This window comes from Mobula hypostoma, chromosome 25 (genome assembly GCF_963921235.1).
Source record: "Mobula hypostoma chromosome 25, sMobHyp1.1, whole genome shotgun sequence".
Lineage (NCBI taxonomy): Eukaryota > Metazoa > Chordata > Chondrichthyes > Myliobatiformes > Myliobatidae > Mobula > Mobula hypostoma.
In genome coordinates this window covers 21,336,513-21,362,243 of record NC_086121.1, presented here as the reverse complement: position 1 = coordinate 21,362,243, position 25,731 = coordinate 21,336,513, and the positions used below count along the sequence as shown (strand labels likewise).

The 25,731-nt window shown below is 45.3% G+C and overlaps 1 protein-coding gene across 1 annotated transcript in view; it reads left to right on the top strand.

Moving 5' to 3' along the window:
* acap3a (ArfGAP with coiled-coil, ankyrin repeat and PH domains 3a) overlaps positions 1 to 25,731 on the top strand; it is a 384,840-nt gene that overhangs the window by 314,118 nt on the left and 44,991 nt on the right. Inside the window, exon 11 of the mRNA XM_063033259.1 lies at positions 24,946 to 25,058. Coding sequence (XP_062889329.1) covers positions 24,946 to 25,058 — 113 coding nt within the window. The remainder of the gene's footprint in view (positions 1 to 24,945; positions 25,059 to 25,731) is intronic.

The window sequence follows — 25,731 nt, the reverse complement described above, 5'->3', positions numbered from 1 at the left end:
TGAAGATAAATGCAGAGTTCTCAAGCATCCCAAAGACAGGGATGGGCAACATCACAAAGCAATTTAAACCCAAAGAGCCAAGAAACTGAATGGGATTGAGTGGATAGTGCTGATGCATGAGTTCAGCTTGGTACAAGAGAGAATAGGGAGAACAAAAGTTTTGTGGAATTTGAATTTCAGAGATGATTCAGAGCACATAGCCACCCAGGGGTGTGCCTAGATAACAGTGGCAGAGGGAAACGGATGGAGTAAGGCCTGAGTGGGGACAGGGGGATGAAATGGTATTTGTAACCCAATGATTCCAAAATATTGATTCCACAGGCTTTCATTTTCTTGTGTCGATCTCGATAGAGTGGATGTAGAGAGGATGTGGTGGGGGAGAATAGCAGCAGAGGACACAGCCTCAGAATGGAGGGGCCCTTTTAGAACGGAGATGAGGAGGAATTTCTTTAGCCTGTCAGTGGTGAATCTGTGGAATTTGTTGCCACAGGCAGCTGTGGAGGCCGAATCATTGGGTAAATTTAAGGCAAAGGTTGATAGATTCTTGATTGGTCATGGCGTGAAGGGACACAGGGAGAAGGCAGGAGATTGGGGCTGAGAGGAAAAATGAATCAACCATGACAAAATGGTGAAGCAGACTTGTTGGGACAAATGGGCCAATTCTGCTCCTATATCTCATGTATCTCCTATATCTCCTATATCTCATGTATCTCCTATATCTCCTATATCTCATGTATCTCCTATATCTCCTATATCTCATGGTCATTTTCTTGTTTGGTTTTCCTGCCCTTTGTACAGTCATGTAAGATGGGAAGGAATGACTGGTAGGGACGTGAGACAATGACCACAGGAGCAGAGTAACTCCTTCCCCAGCTTCCCAATGATGCGACACTCATCCAAATAAAGCTGTATACATGTAGCCCCCCGGCCAAACTCAGGGTCGCTCGGCTCACTGTCTTCTAGGGAAGCAGCCCTCGGCCCAGCCAAACTGGGTAATTAGTTTGTGTGGATGCTGTGTGATGTACCCCACCCCGCCCAAATAACAGACAATACACCAGATACGATTAAATGATTTACAATTTATAGATATTACTGGAACTATATAATTAATAGAGAATAAAATATAAAAGGAAAATAAAAGGCGCCACGCTTATCAAAGTTCAATCTCTTCGTGCACAAACAGTTGGAGTTCAGGACCCTTCTTCTTCACCCTGCGACCCCTCGGACCACCTCGACCGGCTGCCTGGGACCAACAACAGTGGTTGACCAGACGCTCCACACGAGTCCGTCTCCGTCTCCTCTCCTCGCCAAACACCCTGGTCCGACCCCGTTAGCGGACATCACAGCACCTGGTCCATCCTCTCTCTCCCGCCTTCTGCTGCAAAACCCCATGCATACAATATCTTACAGACACACCAAAAGCATAACAACTATCCCAATTCATTCGTAACACCTTCTTATCAGTAACGTGATCCAAACAAACTGCTAGCGGGAGGACTTTCTCAGCAGTTAACATAACAAAGAAGCCCTTTCAATTATAACATAACAAAGAAGCCATTTTAATTAGACTACCCAGTGACATATAAAAAGGAACCCCTTACATACACATACACTCAGCGGCCTCTTTATGAGGTCCCTCCTGTGTCTTGTACGCAGAGGCTATTCAGAGATCTGGCTGCTGGCCTTCATTATCTAGTGGTATAATTTACTGCTGGATCTATTGCAGTGACAGAGAATTCATCTTCTTGGGTGAACGGATTCAGCCAGGCAAGGTGTGAGCATTGCTGTTCAAGCCAGGACTGTCACCTACAGAGCCTTCTGTCTAATAAAGCGGACACTGAGTGTATGTTCATGGTCTTCTGCTGCTGTAGCCCATCCACTTCAAGGTTCGACACATTGTGCATTCAGAGACGCTCTTCTGCACACCACTGTTGTGACGCGTGGTTATTTGAGTTGCTGTCTCCTTCTCGTGAGCTTGAACCAGACTGGCTGTTTTCCTCTGACCTCTCTCATTAGCAAGGTATATTCGCCCACAGGACTGCCACTTACTAGATGTTGTTGTTATTCACACCATTCTCTGTAATCTCCAGAGACTATTGTATGTGAAAATCTCAGGAGATCAGCTGTTCCTGAGATAGTCCAAGCACCCCATCTGGCACCAACAATCATTCCATGGTTCAAAGTCACTTAAATCACATTTCTTCCACATTCTGATGTTTGTTCTGAACAACAACTGAACCTCTTGACCACGTCAGCATGCTTTTATGCACTGAGTTGCTGCCACACCATTGGCTGATTAGATATTTGCATTAATGAGCTGGTATACAGGTGTACCTAAGAAAGTGGCCACTGACTGTATATAAAGCTGACATCCTTTGCTAAACCAAATGTGTGAAATCTGAACTAAGGGCAGGATTGCCAGGTGTTGGCTTACCTTCCAGCAAAGGTTCTTGGAGGGTGAGCAAAATCTCATGTGTGTTCTCCCGGCTATGGTGGGGGTTTGCAATGTCCTGCTTGGCTCCTGAGCTGAGCTCAGTAACTCAGCAGAGAAACAGGGTAACGTTGAGACTGTCAGGCTCTGCCTGGGTAGCTGGCACTGCACTTACCCTGCTCCAAACACTTCAAGCCAGATGCCAGCATGTTTTCTGGAGATCAGTCAATTTATTATCAAAGTACTTTTATGTTACCGTATACCATATTTCCTTGAGGTTCATTTTCTTGCAGACATTAACAGGAAAAATAGGAAATGCAATAAGAATTTTACAGAAATAGCTACACATAAACAGATAAATGTACTGACTCACACAGATATCTTGACGATATCTCTTCCCATCCTGTGACCTGTAAAATGCCATTCCCTTTTCTCAGTTCCTTCAATTCCACTATATCTATTCCCAATATGAGGCTTTCCTTTCCAGAACTTTAGAGAAGAACTCCTGCTTAAAAGAATGGGGTTTCCCTTCCTCCACAATTGATGCTGTCCTCCTGCGCATCTCTTCCATTTGCTGGAACATCTGCCCTCACTCCATCTTCCCACTGCCATAACAGTGTTAGAGTTCCTCTTGTCCTTACCTACCATCCAATGAGCCTCCGCATCCAGCATATTGTTCTCCGCATCTTCTGCTGTCTTCAATGTGATCCTGCCATGAAACACATCAGTTCCTCCTCCCATTCTCCACTTTCCACAGGGTTCTTCTCTACATGATTCACGTGCCCACTTCTCCCTCCTCACTAAACTCCCTCCTCCAAGCAGAAGAGGTGCTACACCTACCCACTCACCTCCTCCCTCACCTCTATTCAGAGCCCCATACAGTCCTTCCAGGTGAGGCAACGCTTCACCTGCAACTCTATTGGGGTTGTCTTCTGATGCAGCCTTCCCCACATCGGTGAGATCCAGCATCGATTATGGGTCCATTTTTGTTGAGGAACCTTCACTCCATCCTCAACAAGCAGGAATTCCCAGTGGCCAAGCATTTTAATTTCAATCCCCACTCCCATTCCTACATGTCACTCCCATGGCCTCCTCTAATGCCACGGCGAGGCCACTCGCAGGTTGGAGGAGCAACATCTCATATTCTGTCTGGGTAGCATCCAACCTGATAGCTGGAACATCGATTTCTCTAACTTCTGGTGGTGTTCCCCCTCCACCTTCCCTCTTCTTCCATTCCCCACTCTGGATTCCTGCTTACCTCTTCTCTTCTCCTCACCTGCTTATCGCTTCCCCCTTCCCCTTTTTCCTATGGTCCACTCTCCTCTCCCATCAGATTCCTTCATCTTCAGCCATTTACCTTTTCCACCTATCACCTCCCAGCTTCTCACTTCGTTCCCCCCTTCTCCCACCCACCTGGCTTCACCTATCACCTTCCAGCTCGTACTGCTTTCCCGTCCCCATCGTCTTATTCTGGCACCTTCCCTCTTCCTTTCCAGTCCTGTAAGGGTCTCGGCCCGAAACATCAACTGGTTTCCATGGGTGCTGTCTGGCCTGCTGAGTTCCTCCAGCATTTTGTGTGCATTACTCCATCAACAGATAAAGACAGACTCAAGCAACCAATGTGCAAAAGAAGACAAACTGTGCAAGTAAAAATAATACTGAGAACATCAGCTGTAAAGTGTTTGTTCAGTCCAAATTACTTCTGGAATAGCTTCACACAAAACTGTAAGTGTTCAGTTTTCCTCCTTGGTGTCTATTCGAATCCAGTGGAAATGATGAGAAGTCATTTGCAATTTGCTTTGTATTGATTAGCTTTTTTTATTCATTGACATGGTTCTCCCTGGCAAAGCCAGCATCCATCATCCATGCCCAGTTCCCCTTGAACTCAGTGGTTTGTTGGGTCATTTCAGAGGCCAGCTGAGAGTCAGCCAAACATCTCCTTTGAGCTAATAGAGCTATGATTGTTGACAGATGATTGCGGTCTTGCACATATGTAAGATTGTTTTTCGGGCAGATGGGGCTCGTCAGCCATCTAGGGGAAGGAAAACTCTGATCTCAAACATCCGTTGCCTTGTAGCAATATCCATTCACGGGGAAGGCTTCAGGAGTGAACCCTGAGGGAAAAATCCAGAGCTGGAGTCCCAGTGTTGAGTTCAATGCTGATTGGCAGCTTGTGGCACCAAACTATATTGGTCTCTGCAGTTCCTTTGGGTTCATCAGATGCGTGGAGAGGGGAAGCTTGCTACATGGGCAACAGCTTGCTCTCCGTATCGTTCTGCCCAGGCTTGTGTATCTAAACAGCTAGGTCGATGGTCAACCCCAACTGACGGAGGCCTCACAAGATGGTTTTATCACAAATTAAGTTTGTTTAGAATCCAAAAGTCAGTCTGGGAGGACAGCTTTTGGACCAGATGGCTAATTCTGGAAAGTGGGTTGGGACCTTGCAATGTATACCCAGAAAGGAGGGCCCACTGCAGTCAGTGCGGGCAGGGGTCATTACAGCATTTCGCGTAGGGAAATGTGTTGCTGATAGCGTTGCAGTGATGGTAACCTGGCCAATCAACTGCACCGCGTCCTGGTGTGGGGAGGCTGCCTGTGAGGGTTGCTGTTGGTGATGCTGAAGTACTCGGTGCTGAGCTGCGGGATTCCGGGCTGCAACTCAGCCCGTGTGGAGAATACACTCGTTGGTGGGGACTGGCAGATCACTGGGTTCACCATCACCAGTTGGACATAATGGGCACCCCTCTCTTTGCACAGAGAGATTTCTCTCGGTAACAAGCTCGCCTGTTGGCCTTTGAGCTGTGATCATGGAGAAGTTTCGGAAATTGCATACAGAATTCAAGACCTGCAGTTCTCTACGAAGAAAGCGACTGAAAGAAAATTTTCCCACTCATCTTGACCCTGGGCTGTCCTCTAGTACCTTAGAAAGTGATACAGATTGGGACTGCACCAATTAAATAAAGAAGAGTTCCTTCCTTAAAAGGTGCTTTAAAACCAATCTGTAGTTTCATGGATACCATCTTAGATTTAGTTCCTACTAATGAACTCAACTTGCTTTTTCTAGATGCCTTGATGGAACTTGAGGTCATAGAGCCAGATGGTTAGGTGCCTCTCTGAAGTTCTCTTCCACTAACTATCCACTGTGCTACTGATTCCCTAGATTTGATCATACTTACAAAAAGGCCATGATCAAAACTTTGGTAGCGTTTCATCCTTTATCAGCAGATGTTGGAGTTCTGATTATGTTGTACTTACAGCTGCATTGGCTGTAGATTTTTAAGGCAGTCAAAACCGTAGTGGAGGACAAGCGATGAGAAAGCTGGCTTGCTAATGGAATTAATCCCAGTTGCTATATTTGGTTTATGATTTTTCTATGGGTTCCCTTAAGTCTCTCATTCACTTGGCAAACAGAACTGATTTCAGCTGCTGCTTCTGGATCGAGCACTCGGTGGGGGGGGGGGGCGGGTGGGAACAATGTTTTTAATATTCATTCAATAAAGTTGCTACTATTCCGTCTATCGAAAGCTCAACAGTTCTATAAATAATTGGATGACCGTATAACTCTATCTGGCACCTTGTTTTATAACAGACTTGTTTGTTATATTCCCAAAGGTAGTGACGTCATTTGTACTTGGGTCTGAAAAAGGAAAAGAATGTCAGTCAGTTTGATTGGTCTAATTCAGGGGTAGGCAACCTTAAGCACAAATGATTTTCCAGCATGCGTTATTCATTAATTTGAGGCAAAACATAACTAGATGTATTTAAATGGATAATTCCCATATTTCAAGTTTTTTATGGCATTTATCTGGCCCACCGTCCGCTCATTAATACGTGATCCGGCTCACAGAGGCAAAAACGTTGCCGACCCCTGGCCTAATTTTTACTGTGGCTTTTGCCCACTTCTGCCTCAGATGGAGTTTTTCTGCCAACTTACACCTGGGTAGGTGTTGAGAAAGCATATTATGAGGTTAGGAGGTCTGCTCGAATCCTATCTCCTCCATTGGCCCTAAAGACAACTTGGACATTTAGAATTTTTCCTTTTTGAGCCTACTGCACCATTTAGTTGCAATAAACATCGGTTTTGTATGTCTTGCAACCTATAATAACAACTTGTGTGAGGTCTCTTCTGGAGAAGCAATGAGCACTGTTACAAGAGAACTCAACTTGTTTTTTTAATTTAACTAGAGGGACCTGGGTGGTTTGCAAGGCTGAAATGGGCTGGTGGTACTGTATAAGAGAGAGGCATGCCTTTCCACCAGGGCTTGCACTAAATGTGAGACTGGGGATATGTACTGATTAGCATCAAGTGAACGATGGGGCGGTGGGAACACGGGAGAAATATCCATTGGTACATTAATCCCCTAGGTAAGTGAATGCCTGCTATTTTTGAACACTGCTCAGGTTAAGGGCTTGGTGAGGGCAGTTTTGATTCACTGCTTATCAGTGGAAATATAGAATGTGCAATCGATAAGCTTCTTGTGTAACAGACCATTATGAGACAGGATTTATAAATCCCTCTGCCAGCTAATCAGCTGGAGCCCGGGTAAGGAAAGATTTGTGAATCTGTTACTGATAATCTAAACTCCTAGTGAGGCTCCGAACCACAGCATAAATGCAAATTGCAAATGTGACACAGGTCAGAGTCAATGGCAGACTGGATACTAACATCCGTTACAACTGAGATCCATCGTCCTCTTCCTGTGTCTCCCAGTAGGGCTCTATATCAGTGTTCGATGCTTCTAATGGATCTCAAGGCTCTCAGTCAGCACCTTCTCAACCACTGAGTATTTCCCTCAAACTTGGTTGGTAAGATCCTCGACTTTGATCCGTCCTGCAATCCTGCCCTCATCCCGACCTTGTGGGATCCCCACAAAACAACACAGGCTTCCTTTCATCCTCACCATCTGCCTGAGTGGATTCTCCATTCAGCTGAGCATCCTGTGCCATTCCCAACACTCCCACCGCCAAAAACATCTTCCCCTTCTACGTTCAGCGTTCTGAAAGGACCTTTCCCTCCTCAACACTCTCTCCTCTTCCCACTGCATCTTGCCTGCATTCTCAGATATGGCCAACATACAGACAAGGTCAACTTTTTAAAAATTGTGAAAAAAAAACCTGCAAAAGAAAGTGTCCCAGTATCTTTGGGATTGTAAAAGACTTCACATTATTAAGAACCTACTGAAATTTATTGTACTGATTAAAAATTGGTTGGACAGTACATCAAAATCTAGATGTTGTTCTGCACTGTTTAAATGCAACTGTTCAGCTATTTCTTTTAAACCTTGTCGGAATCACTGCTACGTCAGAAGAAAGCAGAATGTAATGTGATTTGTTACCTAATTTGTTATCCGTTGTTGAGCGCGGTCAACTCATGGTGACCTTGTGGATAGTGTAGTTGTACGTAGGGTTTTTGTGGCAAGATACAGTGGTAGATTGGTGGGTCTTTCTGCTGCTGCCCAGGCTGGGACCCGGCCGGATTTGAACTCCGGACCATCCGCCTTAGAGTCCAGTGGTGATGCCACTACACCACCAGCCGGCCCAAATTAGACAACATCTAATAAATTATACATTACTTTTATTAAATTATCTGGAAAATGTTGTATTTCTCTTCTTTAAGTTAATTTATTTATTCCATCTGCACTTCCCTGACGTCATTGCCCAGCTAAATAATTATAATTGAACCACTTCCCCGTAGACCTGAATAACGCAGGGGAATCATGGTCCCAGGTGAGTCTGGGTATCTTTCAGAGTCTGGCATTAACTGCTCGGAGATGGTTGATAATAAAGGGCATTCATTGTTAGCAATGGTTAAAAAACACTCATCGGTAGTGAAGTCCTGTGATTAGGTTGGATTATCCCGGACAAAGATTGACAATAGACAATAGGTGCAGGAGTAGGCCATTCAGCCCTTCGAGCCAGCACCGCCATTCACTGTGATCATGGCTGATCATCCACAATCAGTATCCAGTTCCTGCCTTCTCCCCATAACCTTTGATTCCGCTATCTTTAAGAGCTCTATCCATCTCTTTTTTGAAAGCATCCAGAGATTTGGCCTCCACTGCCTTCTGGGGCAGAGCATTCCACATATCCACCACTCTGTGGGTGAAGAAGTTTTTCCTCAACTCCGTACATTGTTGATGTACTTACAGAACACAACTCAGTAATATTTTTTAAAAATGCTGGTGTTAGTCTAATATTCTCTTACCCAAACATATGACTTCACAGTACGTTCAATTTTCAATAGGACAGCCCCAGTTAGCAGAGGAGGTTTAAATCTGGTAAATCTTTAGATTATCCTCAGTCTCAACATTGTCCTCAAAGGTTTCCTTCTCCAAGAATGCATCTGCATCCTCAGATCTCGTACTTCATTCAGGTTCTCTCCATATACAACATTTTACCTGACAACCATTCCTACCTGCCATGGGTTTGTATACGTCTCCCATCCAACAGTCCCAGTGCTCAGTTTGAGATAGTCATTGTATTGAAAAATGTGGGTGGGTTGGTTGTATCAATCCCTTTCGTAATCCCAAAAGTGTCTATCAGGAAACATCCTTTTCCAAAGGAAATGTCCCCACTCTCCTTTTCCTTTTCTTTGATAATAATTAAACTGAGACCCCTGTGAGCCCTCTGGATACAAAGCATATCTCACTTCCATTTAGATGACTCAAGGGTCTCCCTGCTTTCCTAGCTAACACTCATCCCAGAAACATTACTAAAATTAGCTCAGCGGCCACTTTATTAGGTACACCTATACACCTGCTCATTAATGTAAATATCTTAATCAGCCAAGCGCGTGACAGCAACCCAGTGCATAAAAACACGCAGAGCAGTCAAGGTGTGAAAAACAAAATAAAAAGATACAGAGGGTGAAAATACCTTGTTAATGAGGGAGATCAGAGGAGAATGTCCCGACTGATTCAAGCTGACAGGAAGGCGACAGTAACTCAAATAGCCCGGCGCTATGACAGAGGTGTGCAGAGGATTATCTCTGAATGCACAACAGAGGATGGACTACAGCAGCAGAAGACCATGAACGTACACTCAGTGGCTACATGATTAGTTCCAGGAGGTACTGAATAAAGTGACCAAAACTGCACACAATACTCCAGGTGTGGTCTCACCAAGGCCTTGTACAACTGCAGTAGTACCTCCCTGCTCCTGTACTCGAATCCTCTTGATATGAATGCCAGCATACCATTCGCCCTTTTCACCGCCTGCTGTACCTGCATGCCCACTTTCAATGACTGGTGTATAATGACACCCAGGTCTCGTTGCACCTCCCTTTTTCCAAATCGGCCACCATTCAGATAATAATCTGTTTTCCTGTTTTTGCCACCTCACATTTATCCACATTAAATTGCATCTGCCATGAATTTGCCCACTCACCTAACCTATCCAAGTCACCCTGCATCCTCTTAGCATCCTCCTCACAGCTAACACTGCCACCCAGCTTCGTGTCATCCGCAAACTTGGAGATGCTGCATTTAATTCCCTCATCTAAGTCATTAATATATATTGTAAATAACTGGGGTCCCAGCACTGAGCCTTGCGGTACCCCACTCGTCACTGCCTGCCATTCTGAAAAGGTCCTGTTTATTCCCACTCTTTGCTTCCTGTGTGCCAACCAATTCTCTATCCACATCAATACCTTACCCCCAATACCGTGTGCTTTAAGTTTGCACGCTAATCTCCTGTGTGAGACTATGTAGAGGGCATCCCGTGGTTCTTGCACGTGAATCTCTGTTATTAATATGGTTGCTTCTGTCATGTCCCAGACAAATCAAAGTGCACTTTTCAGAAAAATGCACTTCAAATGCAATCTGTTTTATGCACTTTTAAAAGGAAAGTTTGCAATGGAAAGACGTGGCACTTAAAAGCCATTGTAAGTCATCAGTGTTCCATTAGTGAAATGAGAGTCCAGATCTTCTTCAGGCAAACAGCACTCTCCTGATGGCACAGAGTATTCAAACCTCAACTTTGATGGATTATTTTAGGTGCCAACCAGATAAGTTTTAAGAACAATGCCTCTGGAAAATATGTCATCAGCGGTGAATTAAAGTTTCACGGAACTTTTTCTTTGCACTGGGAGATAGTTGGTGAAAATCTAAGAAGTACACTTCTGAAATTTCCTCATAAACAGTTGATCCAGGTATAAGGCAAGCCTTTCATTGGTGTCCATCGGTCACAAGGACAAAGAAAGTACCACCTTACTCTGGCTAATAAAACACTTTTGACTCCCCTGTTACAGTTTTTCATTTTTGGACGGTTCACTAACCCCAGTCGTTCACCGGCAGCTTTTGTACGATCTAGAATGGATCAACCTTCTTGGTGACTGGTAGCCAGCTCTTGCTATCAATGATGGAACATGGGATACAAAATTCCTGGCTCATGGTTTGACAATGAAAAGAATATTGTCGAATAGTCTAAACACTGTTGTTCTTTTCAACATCCCTCTGACACACAATGTGGTGTAGTAGACTCCGAATAGAGCTACTGCCTCCTAAGCTCCTGTGGCTAGGTTCATTACCAATCTCCGGTAGTGTCTATGTTGATCTTGCACCTTCTTCCGTCACTACATAGGCTTCCGTCAGGTCTGCTGGTTTCTTCCCACATCCCGAAGGTTGGTAGTTTAACCGGTTGCCGTAAAATACCCCCAGTGTGTAGGCAAGTGGTAGAATATGGGGCTGGGCGAATGTGAATGTGTAAATGCACGATTGATGGTCAGCATGGATTTGGTGGGACAGGGGCTTGTTTCCCAGCTATGAGAATGACTGAAGTACATTGATAGAAACTAGAAGGGAGCCTGAGGTTCTGATCGGCTCGTGGAACGGGCACAGTCAATAGAAGATTGGCTGACCAGCAGGAGGCAAAGAGTGGGAATAAAGGGACCTTTTCTGGTTAGTGCTGGTGACTTCATAGTGTTCTGCAGAGGTCGGTGTTACGTAGAAGAGTACAGCACAGGAACAGGCCATTTGGGTCTCAATGTTGTGCTGAACCAGCTAAACAGCAAATCAAAAACACCCAAACACTAATCCCTCCTGCATACACCATGTCCATATCCCTCCATCTTCCTTACATCCATGTGCCTACCCAAAGGTCTCTTAAAAGCCTCTACCACCATACCAGACAGCGCATTCCAGGCATCCACGACTCTCTGAGTAAAAAACTTACCCCTCACATCCCCATTGAACCTACCCCCTCACCTTCTATGCATGTCCTCTGGTATCAGACATTTGGAAACGCTTCTTTTCACGTTATCTGACTTGGATGATGGAATTGAAGTTGAGGCCTGGGCCAGATTGACCATGATCACATTAAATGCTGGGGAAGCCCTGAGGGGCCGAGTGGCCTACTGCTTGTTGCCTGGGTTAACGATTACGCTGCAGCGTACAAGTCAGTAAAAAAGACTCGGGTGACATAGACGAGTGAAGTAAGTCTGCCATTTTATAAAGAACAAGCGTGGTGAAGGCCCATCCTCAAGGTGCCGCTCTGCTGAGCACAGTCTTCAAGTGACGATGATAATTGTGGGACACTGCCCCATCCAAGCAAGAGGCATTGACTGGCCATGGGGGTTGGTCATGAAAATGATCCATAGCAGCTTGGAAAACTGGCTGGGGCACCTGAACACAACCCACCGATCCCTACGAGCACTGGACCAGGAGAATGAGGTAGAGAGCTCCTCAAAGAGGGGGACAACAACCTCGGGCAAGGTTAGTAGGGCCTACCCAGCAAGGTACACTTGTCCTAAATGCCAGCAAGTTCACTGAGTCACACAGAGTCATACAATTTAAAAATACACCCTTCAGCCCAACAGGTCACTACATCCACTGACCAGTCATCATTTTTTTTTAAATCTTCCCTACGTCAACTACACACGTGGGACAATTTGCTAGGGCTGAGTATCCTAGCTCCTGCTGGTCTGTAGGATGCGTAAGGAAACCTACTTGGATCCAATTCCAGGGAACGAGATCTACTTCAGCCGCAATAACCGTCTTACTGAAGTTCAAAGTTCAAATTAAGTTTATTATCGAAGCATGCATATGCCACCGTATGGAACCCTGGGATGCATTTTCTTGCAGGCATTTGGAGGAAATACAGAGAAACACAGCAGAATCAATGAAAACTTACACACAAAGACTGACAAGCACCACTGTGTAAAAGTCAAAAACTGTGCAAATACTCATAGTCATACTTTATTGATCCCGAGGGAAATTGATTTTCGTTAGAGTTGCACCATAAATAATTAAATAGTAATAAAACCATAAATAGTTAAATAGTAATATGTAAATTATGCCAGGAAATAAGTCCAAGACCAGCCTATTGGCTCAGGGTGTCTGACCCTCCAAGGGAGGAGTTGTAAAGTTTGATGGCCACAGGCAGGAATGACTTCCTATGATGCTCTGTGTTGCATCTTGGTGGAATGAGTCTCTGGCTGAATGTACTCCTGTGCCCAACCAGTCCATCATGTAGTGGATGGGAGACATTGTCCAAAATGGCATGTAACTTGGACAGCATCCTCTTTTCAGACACCACCGTCAGAGAGTCCAGTTCCATCCCCACAACATCACTGGCCTTACGAATGAGTTTGTTGATTCTGCTGGTGTCTGCCACCCTCAGCCTGCTGCCCCAGCACACAACAGCAAACATGTACAAAGATACAAAGAAAAACAAATAATAATAATAATAAATACTAAGAACATAGATTGCATTCAGTGATTAGTGCAGCGTTGAGATGAGTGAAATTATCCCTGCTGGTCCAAGAGCCTGATGGTTGAGGGGGGAATAACTGTTCCTGAACCTGGTGGCGTGGGACCTCCTTCCCGAGGGTGGCAGCAAGGAGAGAGCATGGCCTGAGCTGGGGGTCCTCGATGATGGATGCTGCTTTCTTGTGACAGTGCTCCTTGTACACATGCTCAGTCGTGGGGAGGGTTTCCTCCTGTGTCAGACTGGGCTGTTCCCACCACTCTCAGTAGGCTTCTCTACCCATGTGTTTTACAGCGGTCCTCGCGCAGTGTCTGTCCTTTCCAGTGCTCTGAGTCACTCAGTCCACCCATGGCTAGAATGGAGTGGCACTGCTGTCTTGAACAGTCTAATAATGACTGACGGTAGCTTTGGGATCACTCACTCACACACATTGCGGCGTGAACCCTGGACCTGAGGCTCCTGTTAGTGCCGATGCAGTTTAACGGGGGCATAAAGCATCAGAATCTGGCCTTCCACTCACCATTTCATCTCGGCGGGTATAGAAGTCCTGTAGTCACCTGGCCAGGGCCGGTGCACGTCGTCAATAACGCCACGTGTTTGAGAATGTGCGCTGCGGGAGTCAAAATTCTAATAAGCACAAATTCAACAAACCTTGAAAATAAAAGCTGACACATTCTTCCGGCCTTGGCTTATGTAAGTGGTGACAAAAAGAGGCCACTTATATAATGCGATGCAGCATACAGGGAGGATATCAGCCCACATCAGATTCTGTTGCTAAAGACTGGAATGAGTTTCTTTTAATGCCAGTTCCCAAAATAGCAGCTCGAAGGTTTAGTAAATAAAATGATTACACTAAATCACTTCTATCTGTAAATGCTGTATTTTCATCTGACATTTATTCCATCGTTTGCCTTTACCGTTAATGCTGGGTTACATCCTTTGTGACTCAGATTAAATCCCTAATGCACAGGGTTTGGGGTGGAGTGCTTTAAAATTGTAGCAATATTGTACTTTTCCATCTCTTGCAAAGGCACTGACTCTTCCCGGGAAACAGTTTTGTGGACATAGCGCTGGTGAAAGGTTAATGATGTCTTTTTCTCTACAGGTGCTGCCTTACCTGCTGTACATTTCCAGCATTTTCTGTTTTATTAAAGCCACAGTAAGTCAGGGGTTCCCAACATGGGGTCCACGGACCCCTCAGTTAATGGTAAGGGACCCCTGCTAAGTACATGCATAAAGCTACCTTATACATCACAGCTTATTATTTGATCTTGGAAGCTTTATAACTGAGGCTAGTCCTCCCCTTAACATCCAGAAACACTTCACTGTAGTATGAGGAGAGCTGGGGGTGCAACAAAAAACCTGAGTACTGTATCTCACATCCCAAGCCTCTGGACTCCCCTCCTAACATGGCTAGGTATATATTTTTGTTGGGTTGCGTTTATATGGAAGTCTGTCAGTGTGTTTCCCCATTTGGAATTGCTCTTTGGTCACTATCAAATAAACGAGTCCCAAGTTTTCTGCTCCCTGGGTCTGAACATTGACGCACAGGTGAAACTGACAGCCAGGGTCTGCCAAAGGAGGTGTAAAGAGCTCCTTCCCTCTGCTAACGTGCAGGTTGCCCTTGGGCAAGGTGTAGCCCATGGAGCCATGGGAGCTGGTGGTGGACGGTCGTATGAGCAGCCGGTGCATCTCACAAGACCTGGCTATGTGACCACTGATGCCAGGCAGCCAATCTCTGAAGAGTATTGATAACGGCTGGGGTCACCCCCCTTGTAGAAACACTGCCCAGAAGAAGGCAATGGTAAACCACTTCTGCAGAAAAAAATTGCCAAGAACAATCATGGGGGCCATGATTGCCTACGTAATTCAACAGGGCACATAGTAATGATGATGATAATGCTGGGGTTTTAGAAGTCAGATCACCTTTGGAGTATTGTGAGCAGTTTTGGGTCTTATATCTAAGAAAGGATGAGCTTGCGTTGAAGAAGGTTTAGAAGAGGTTCATGAGTATAGTCCCAGGAACAAAAGGGTTAACTTATGAGGAATGTTTGAAACTTTGGGATTGTACTTGCTGGAGTCTAGATGAAGGGGGGGGGGGATCTTATTAAAACCTATCAAATATTGAAAGGTGTCGGGAGAGTGGAGATGGAGATGATGTTTCCAATAGTGGAAGAGTGTAGGACCAGAGGGCACAGCCTCAGAATAGAAGGATGTCTCTTTAGGACAGATATGAGGAACCGCTTCTTTAGCCAGAGGGTGGTGAATCTGTGGAATTCTTTGCCACAGACGGCGGTGGAGCCCAAGCCATTGAGTGTAGTTAAACGGAGGTTGATAATGTTCTTAATTAGTAAGGCATCAAAGGGAGAAGGCAGGAGCTAGGGATTAAATCAGCCATGATCAAATGGCAGAGCAGACATGGTGGGCTGAATGGCTGAATTCTACTCCTATGTTTTATGGTCTGATAGTCCTCCACTTGTTTGGCACCAGTGACCAGAGGTGAATTCCTCTTCCCACAGTTTAAGGCAAATTATTCTTCTGATGATCACTTGCTTGAAGTTGGTTGGCTTGACAAACAAGATGATTCATTGTCACTCACTTGCAGAGCTACCAGCACCACTCAGTAATATCACTTCCAGGGCTGGAAATAACACCGAGCAAATGGACTTAATCCCCGTCTCCACGTTTTTAATGACGATGTTAACCCGGCTAAACATCTCTGTTACAAGAGTGAGCAAGTCAGCTCGATCCCAGCCCCGCAATGCCATTGCACGGAGTAATTTCCGGACCTTCTGCGTGTTTTTGTGGCTTGAATTTTCTAGGCTTCAAACTTGACCTTTAGTCACCGTTAACTTGGAAGGTCATTGAATGTTGCTTCGATATGTCAAGCAAAGAACATCAGCTGTTCACAGGGTTATTCAGCAATTTAGTATTTATAGACCACGTACAGGCTGCACTTCTCAATCTTTATACCTCCCTGTCTTCTTAACGGGTATTTTTCTTTATTTCCATTCCACGGGAACATCTGTTGTCTCTTGCAGGTTTTCTTCTCTCTCTATTGTGGAAATGTTCTCTTGTGCATTGCTGCGATATACCATTGTGTTCCTAGACCTCTTTCCCACTGCTTTGTCAATTCCAGTTTGTCTCTCGGTTTATGACACAAGTTCTGTTCCTATATAATAAAGTTTCTTGTTTCTTCCTTTTACTTCAGCCCAGAACTTATTCGCACAGGGCCGCCTTGTGTGAATCAATTTTAGCCCTTTTAACTTTAGTGTCAGTGGAAAAAGATTAGATTTAACTTTATGAGTCACATGTACATCAAAACATGCAGTGAAGTGCATCGTTTGCATCAATGACCAACACAGTCGGTGGATGTGCTGGGGGTAGCCCGGACGTGTTGCCATGCTTCTGGCACCAACAGAAAGGAAAGGGAAGACTGCAAACTCACTGAGGGATTCGTTTTGCTCATCTCAAATTTGCTAATGTTATGTGGGCATTCACTACTTGCAAGTGTGGTATAGAGGCCCAATCTTTTTGGGAAATTGGAAGTATTCCAATGAATTTTAAAATGAGATGTTAAAGTAGGCCGATTCCACTCTCTCAATGGATGTAAAAGGTTCCTAGTCATGACTTCATGGGAGATCTGGGGGTAATTTTGTTTACACAGAGTAGTTAGTATCTGGAATGAGTTGCTGGAGAAGGTGGTGGAGGCAAAAACAGTGACATCATTTAAGAGGCATTTATATAGATACTTGAATGCACAGGCCATTGAATCAGAATCAGGTTTAATATAGAACATAGATTAGTACAGCACAGTACAGGCCCTTCGGCCCACAATGTTGTGCCAACCCTTAAACCCTGCCTCCCATATCACGGGCATATGTCATGAAATTTGTTGTCTGTGGCTTTAATACAATAATAGAGAAATATAAAACATGAATTACAATAAGTGTACATATATATAAGAACATAACATAAGAAATAGGAGCAGGAGTAGACCATCTGGCCTATCGAGCCTGCCCCGCCATTCATGGCTGATCTGTCTATAAACTCAGCTCCATCTACCTGCCTTTTCCCCCATAACCCTTAATTCCCCTTCTATGTAAAAATCTACCTAACTGTATCTTAAATATATTTAGTGAAGAAGCCTCATCTGCTTCCCTGGGCAGAGAATTCCACAGATTCACCACTCTCTGGGAAAAACAGTTTCTCCTCATCTCCGTCCTAAATCTTCTCCCCTGAATCTTGAGGCAATGTCCCCTAGTTCTAATCTCACCTACCAATGGAAACAACTTTCCTACTTCTATCTTATCTATCCCTTTCAAAATTTTGTACGTTTCTGTAAGATCCCCTCTCATTCTTCTGACTTCCAGAGGGTATAGTCCCAGGCAACTCAATCTCTCCTCATAGGTTAACCCCTTCATCTCCGGAATCAACCTGGTGAACCTCCCCTGCACTGCCTCCAAAACCAGTATATCCTTCGTCAAGTATGGAGACCAGAACCGCACACAGTACTCCAGGTGCAGCCTCACCAGTACCCTGTATAGTTGCAGCATGACCTCCCTGCTCTTGAGTTCAATACCTCTAGCATTCTGTTTTGCCTTCTTAATATAGGGAGAGAGAGATAGGGAGGTGTGTCGAATTACCAGGTGAACAGGTAGCCTTTGGGGTACTGCAGGTCTGTGTCTTTATTGATGCTTTGCAGCACGAATGGGTACTCAGTGAAGGGTGCCAATGCTTTTTTGCTGGTGGGGAGGGGGGGTCTTATGCGTTGGGGGAGCTGGGTGGGGCTTTGAGCTTCTAACATTTAACGTCATTCATTCTTTGGGGCACTTCTCTGTTTCCGTGGATGTTTGTGAAGAAGAAGAATTTCAGGATGTATATTGTATACATTTCTCTGACATTAAAAGTACCTATTGAAATAAGTAGTGCAAAAGTAAAAATTTAAAAAGTAGTGAGGTAGTGTTCATGGATTCAATGTCCATTCAGAAATCAGATTACAGATGGGAAGAAGCTATTCCTGAATCATTGAGTGTGTGCCTTCTGGCTCCTGTACCTCTTCCTTGATGGTAGCAATGAGAAGAGGACATGTCCTGGGTGTTGGGGGTCCTCAATGATGGATCAGCCTTTTTGAAGTATCTCTCCTTGAAGATGTCCTGCTGGATCCTAGGAGGCTAGTGCCCATGATGGAGCTAAGTTTACAACCCTTTGCAGCTTATTTTGATCCTGTTCAGTTGCTCCCACCCCCACCCAGCCAGCCACCCTATACCAGATGGTGATGCAGCCAGTTAGGATGCTCTCCATGGTACACCTGCAGAAATTTGTGAGCGAATGTGGAAGTAATGCCAGCAAGTGGGATTAGTATGATGGTTTGGTATTGACATGGTAGACGAAGGGTCTGGTTCTATGCTGTATAACTCCTTGTGCCCAGACATATACTCATAGCCAACATTGTTGAAGCAAGATCGAGGGATCTTGTATATGTCTTCACTTAGAAAAGAGTAACACATACAAAACACAAAATGCTGGAGGAACTCAGCAATCAAGCAGCATCCACGGAAAGGAATAAAGGGTTGATGTTTCGGGCTGAGACCCTAAATCAGGAAGGGTCTTGACCAAAGTGTTGACTCTTTATTCCTGTCCATGGATACTGCCTGACCTGCTGAGTACCAACAGCATTTTGTGTGTGTTGCTCCAGATGTCCAGCATCTGCAGAATTTACACTTGCAAAAGACTTCTTTTACTGGGATAGCCTGACAAGGGAACTGTGTTGATGTAGGATTTTCTTGTCTCTGCCTTCCTGGATGGACAGTGTTGTGTATTTAATATTTCAGTATTATTTGTGTGTGGGCACATGGCCAAGTGGTTAGCGCATTGGACTAGCGACCTGAAGGTCGTGAGTTCGAGCCCCAGCCGAGGGAATGTGTTGTGTCCCTGAGCAAGGCACTTAATCATACATTGCTCTGTGACGACACTGGTGCCAAGCTGTGTGGGTCCTAATGCCCTTCCCTTGGACAACATTGGCATCATGGAGAGGGGAGACTTGCAGCATGGGCAACTGCTGGTCTTCCATACAACATTGCCCAGGCTTGGGAGTGTTGACCTTCCAGGCGCAGATCCATGGTCTCGCAAGACTAACGGATACCTTACTCATTCTTTGTGGTTTAATTCATTATGGGTTATGGGTCATATGTAAAAATATGTGAATTGCTCACGATACGTGCACGCCTCACTTTAAGTAAAGAACAAACTTACTCTCGCATCCCGACTCTCGTTTGCCTTTGAATTAGTTTAAGGTTTTGAAGTTACTAAACATCAGGAATGGGCCCTTCAGCCCAGAGTCAGTGCCAGCCACCAGACACCCATCTACACTCCGTGTTTTAATTCTCCCCACATTCTACAATTCACTGAGACACTAAGGACACAGTACAGCACAGCACAGGAACAGGCCCTGCGGCCCACAATGTTGTGCTGAACCAGCAAAAGAGTAATAAAAAAACCAAAAACGAATCCCTCCTACCTACACAATGTCCATATCCCTCCTTCTTCCTCACATCCATGTGCCTGTCTAAAAGCCTCTGATGTATTTGCCTCTACCACCATACCAGGCAGCGCAATCATTGCATTCCACCACTCTCTGAGTAATAAACTTACCCCTCACATCCCCCTGAACCTACCCCCTCTCACCCTCAATCCATGCCCTCTGGTGTTAGACATTTCAACCCTGGGAAACAGATACTCCCTGTCCACTCTCTCTGTGCCTCTCACAATCTTCTAAACCTCTATCAGATCTCCCCTCAGCCTCCGCCGCTCCAGAGAAAACAGCCGAAGTTTATCCAGCCTCTCGCGATTGGCAGCATCCTGGTAAACCTCTTCTGAACCATCTCCAAAGCCTCAACATCTTTCCCATAATGGGGTGACCAGAACTGAATGCAATACTCCGGATGTGGCCTTTTCTACATTTGGGAGGTAACTAGAGCACACAAGGTGATGGGGAGAATGTGAAACACACACACACACACACACACACACACACAGACATGGATGGCTGGCACTGTGAAGCAGTAACTGTCCCAGCTCTGCTACCAGACCTTCAGGCCCCGGGTGTGCAGTCTCCCCAGTAAGACACCATCCTCCCACCCAATGATTTTGGATTGAAGCACTGCGGGAAATGAAATGTTCCCTGCAGCCAAGGTTCTTGAATCTGCCAACTGATGGTAGGCTGGTGAAGGTATTTGCAGTGTTGCCCACGGGAGAGTCAGCAGCTGCCATCTGGATTGGTTGACCCACAGGACGCTGGCAAGACCAGAGCACATGCCCCCCCCCCCGACAACCGCTGTCCCTCTCCGGAACCAAACCTCGGCGTATTGCATTGGGCCTTGCACATTGAACACCAAAGGAATGGAACGCACCTCAACAGATTGCAGCTGGTGTAATAACATTGCTAGCTCTCTCTCTCTCTCTCCCCCCGCACCTCCTCACCTCCTCTTTGAACGGGTTGCTTTGTTTCCAGCATTCCCGTGCAACATTCCCTAGGGGGTGCACTGCTCTTTAACAGAAACAAAAATAAACCAACTTGATTTGTTCTTTCGCGGCCAGGGTTCAGGAGGTTGGTGTCCGCTTGATTAGGCAGGGGGTATCACAAATGGGGCCTCGGACCTGGCGTAAGGCAGCGCCGCCGAGCGTGTGCAGAGGCTGGGCCTGAACGCCGCTGAGAGAGGGTGGGGGGTTCCTTCGCTGAAGGGGAAGCAAGCCCCCGGGCCGGCTGAGTGCGCGGCGCGGCGCGGCGCGGCTTTCTCCGGCTCTGGCCGCAGGGGCGAGCGAAGGGTTAAGCGTCGGTGAGAGTGGCAGCTGTATGCTGATGCGGGCTATTGTGTGGCCGCGGAGGCACGCAGGACGGGCAGGTGGCTCCAGCCCCAGCCCCTCCCGCAGTGACGGCGGAGAGTGCGTCGGCATCCGGAGCCCGCTCTCCCAGGCAGGGGACACTGCAGAGTTAAAGCTGTCAAGACGATTTAACCTCTGGTCAAGTCTCTTCCTGCAACTGAAACCCGGACCGTTGCTTCGACGAGCCACCGTCGCTGTTTATTTTTAGACGGTGGCGATGAAGCTTTTGTGATTCGGAAACTTCTCAAGGAGCGTCTTGTCTCCTCCTCGGGTTTTTTTTTTCGTTTTAATAAAACGGCGTCTGAGTCGGTTTGAAAATGAAGATTTTTGGCAGACTGGACAACACGCTGGTGAGTTGGCGGAGAGGATTCGTTTCTCTTCTGTGGGTATGTTCCTTCTAAACCGCTACTGTTGCAAATCAGAAATCGAATGAGTGGGAGCGAGGATCAATTATTTCATATCGCGGGTGAGATTGTTATTAGCAGGGTCTCAAAGAGAAATGGACTTAATACCACTATGACCTTGTGCGAATTATTATAAAAACGATATTAACTGACAACTTTAGTGTGATTTCAGCCGCCCTTCAATGATTGTGGTCGAGCTCTTGACGCTGCCGTTGATAACAAGAGATAACTTTCTATCTCTCGCTCCAATGTAGGGGGAAGCAGTGTCTCGATTAACGGGGGAGGTTTCGGCAATGTTAAGGCCAGGCGTGCAAAATCAGAATCATAGTTTAATGCCTTGTCCACTTGGGTTCTTAATTCTGAACGAAGGAAGTAGAAATTCTAATTACCGGGACATAAGTTTAACGTGGTTCGGGGGCACATTGCAGAGCGGTTTTCGGCAGGGCTGCTCAGTGATCTAAATTTTGGTTTGGAAAATTATGCTGAATTAGTAATAATCGCTTAAAATTCTAATCCGATGAATTTGGTTCCTACTGAGCAATAATGACAATGTGATAACACCCCTCCCCCCCCCCATGGGCATCTCGGTAATTAGCCAAGGAAACTATATCTCAGACACGGTTCCCTAAACTCCGACATTATTCCTCTTTTTCTCACCATCTTGATGCTACAAATACCGATGCTGTCTTGTTGTGGCGATGATAATTGCTTTGGAAACTCTGGTGCGATATTATCGCGGTTCAAACGTGGCGAAAGTAATCTGGCTGTCAAAGACATTTTAAAACATGTAGTCATGAGTCTAAAACTCATGATGCTATTTGGTTTCTGAACCAAAATAATTCCATCTCATACCCGTGACAAGGACAACCTTACCTTGGACGAAGCAGAGTTGGAAGAGGGGTTAGCATCCGTTGTAGCACAAATAAACTGGACGCAGTCCACATAAATAAAATGCATTGGACGAAGAATCTGGCTTTTCACAAATCAAGAAGGAAATGGCAAAGTTTCTGTGTACGCAGGTCTTTGGGCTATGTTTAATTAGATTAACCCTAATCAATACTACTTGGATAGGTTACGGATAAAACTAATTAGACGGGCGCAGTCACGTCATGTTTATCGATAAAATAAATGGGCGACATGAAATTTCAGCACCACGGATAGAGATTCTCTTCCACATTGTTAGATTTCGCGTTGATTGTAATTAATTTCACATAGATATTTTTCAGGCTTATTAACTGTTGACAACTCCAAGTGGCGTCTCGGAAATGATTTAGAAAAAGGGGACTATGGCCGATTGAACTGTGTGTATACTGTAACAGGTTTTGTTACTGTTTCCGGAATATGAATTTAAATGTTCTACCCTGATGGTATTTGCAGAATTGTCTCGGTTTTCTCTCCTGCTTAGTGGAAAGTGTAGAATCCAGCTAGGTAGAATCCCCGTTTTAGGTCTATGAATATTTTTTAAATCAAGTTGGGTGTTCCTAAACAACCGCTACAGCCAGTGTCATCCTGTCCTCCACCTACATTCACATATGGATCAACAGTGATGATCAATAGACTGGTGTTAGGAATCCCCTGCTGTATATCCCAATCCCCGCTTTCCCAGCTCAAGGACACTAAGGTTAATTGCAACCACCATGGCTGAAGTCGTAAATTCAGCAGGGGTTGGAGCTGGGGCTTCCTGGTTGTAGTCCACCCACCCAACAGGCAAAAAATCCAACCCTTCTTCTACTAATCTGTAGTTTATAACCTCGCAATGAAGATTCCTGAAGAATAGCTCCATCTAGTGGATTTTGGAGATCTCTCAGACAGTGTAAGGTTATTGAATTCTCCAAGTGTTGCAGATTTTTCATCTCTGCCTAACCAGATGGAGTTTCACCTTAGTACCTTGCTAAGGGGAAGCACTGCTAATAATGAAGCACTCCATCACTAATGCACTTAAGTCTCAGCATGGACTGCCTGCTGATGTCCTACAGTTGCATTTGAATCCATAAACTTATGACAGGCACGCTATCACTCAGCCAAGCTATTACCAAAATAGACAGTCAGATGTGGAGTTGGAAAAGGCTGCAAAGAAAAATATGCAGGCCAAGGAAACATTGGAAACAAGAATACAAAGCACCAATTCCATACATTGTTGGGGAATTGGAGGGTGAGGATAAAATGCATTAAGAGTTATACAGATGCACATTATCAGTGAGGAAATAGACAATGGCTTTTGGATAATCTAGAGTAGTGTGGACTGAAGCCAGGAAACCTGGTGCAAAAAAAAAGGTAAGTCGTTAGGGGTGATAGTAATTTATTTCCAAGGGTGGAACTGTCAGAGACTAGAGTTGTTTTATTTTATCTGAGTTCAATGTACTGTGTTTTCAAGACAATGATAATATACTAATCTAACAATAATATACCAATATCAATAACCGCTATGTAACAATAATATATGCTTAACAATAAAGGCCAGAACTTTAAGTTAAGAGGGGGAAAGTTTAAAGGAAACTTGCAAGACTGAGTTTTTTTTTATAATCTTGGTAAGTTCTTGGAATGTGCTGCTTGGTAAAGTGGTGAAAGCAGATTCACTAGCAGTGTTAAGAGCATTTAGACAGATACATGAACAGGGAAAGGAGGGGTATAAACCAGGTGCAGGGAAATAGGACTATTTAAAATCGATATCATGGTGATTATGGGCAGAGGGATCTGCTCCCCTGTTGTACTGTTCTACGTTCTTAAATCCAGCATTGGATTGAGATATTGAAAGAGTACTTTACCAGCAATGGGATCGAAGACACAACACAGGCAAGTGATATTGTGCAGAGAAGCACCTGCTGTGAATGATGGATGAGTGCAGAGTTTGAGCCGCTACCCCCTTAATATATCATCTGGCTCGGCTGCACCGAGTGAGTGGGTGGAGAGATGGAGTCGGAGGGCAAGGCTCCAGAGTTTTCGCTGGGGATGACTAAGATGGACTCAGGCAACACACACAAAAAATGCTGATGAACGCAGCAGGCCAGACAACAGCTACAGGAAGAGGTACAGTCGACGTTTCGGGCCGGGACCCTTCGATCTGACCCTTCGTCAGGACGAAGGGTCCCGGCCCGAAACGTCGACCATACCTCCTCCTAGAGATGCTGCCTGGCCTGCTGCGTTCACTAGCATTTTTTGTGTGTGTTGCTTGAATTCCCAGCATCTGCAGATTTCCTCATGTCTGCGTTTTTAAAGATGGACTCTGTTTTGCTTTGTGTCCAGTCATAGACGTTATTGCATCAAATAGAGATGTAAGTTTACCAGTACGTGTGAAAATTGGAGTCATCCTTGCAAGTTATGTACTGTACAGGAGAAAGCTTACTCTGAATCATTGTGACTGTATGCTGTGCTAACTTTAAGATGCATTATTTATTATTAACTCCGGTTGTCAAATCATAATGTGTGTCAGCAATGAGCACCAGTGTTGTCAGCCTGAAATTCAGAATATTATAAAGTTAAATGTCAAAGCATGTATACTGAACACTGTTTTTCCATTCCTAGGATTTCTCGTATGATGATTCTAAAGTTGAATTCAACATTGATGCCCCCAATGGTGTTGTGATGGAAGGCTATTTGTTCAAGAGAGCAAGCAATGCATTTAAGACGTGGAACAGGTACACATGGTGTTTCTTCTTGTTTCCAGACTGGGATCAGCAGGTATGCATTGGACTAGTGAACTATGGAGTTCTCTGGTTGATCACGTGCAGTTGCTGATACCGCAGCGGCCTGATTCTGGAGTCGAAGGTGACCAGAGGTCACTGCAGTTGGGTTTGTCTGGATTCCTGTGAGGTGGGGTTAAGCACAGGCTATCAGAGCAATTGTTTGCTTGTTGACCTTTCACGGTTTTTATTGCCATGTGACACTTCAGTTTGATCAGATATTGTCCACTCTACACCCACAACCAGATCAGATTAATGTATTTACCGCATGTAGATGAAAGCATACAGTGAAATGCACCATATGCATTAACAGCCAACGTTAACTAAGGATGTGCTAGGGGCAACCCTCAGGTGTTGCCACACCCCCCAGTGCCACCATAACGTGCCCACAGTGTTTAGCAGAACAACATAAGCAGCAACAGCATTGTTGTTGCTCACACACACAGGCAGGCCCCCAACCCCAGGACTGGCCACCCCCAGCCCCCAGCAAACTCGCAGATATTGGGCCTTTGACTTTCCCAGTGGACCCGCAGACTCGCAGACCCAGCTCCTGTCTACTCTAGAATTACGCCTTCACCCTCTTCAACAAAGCGCGAGTCTGCTCGCACTCACCTTCCCTGCCTCTCAG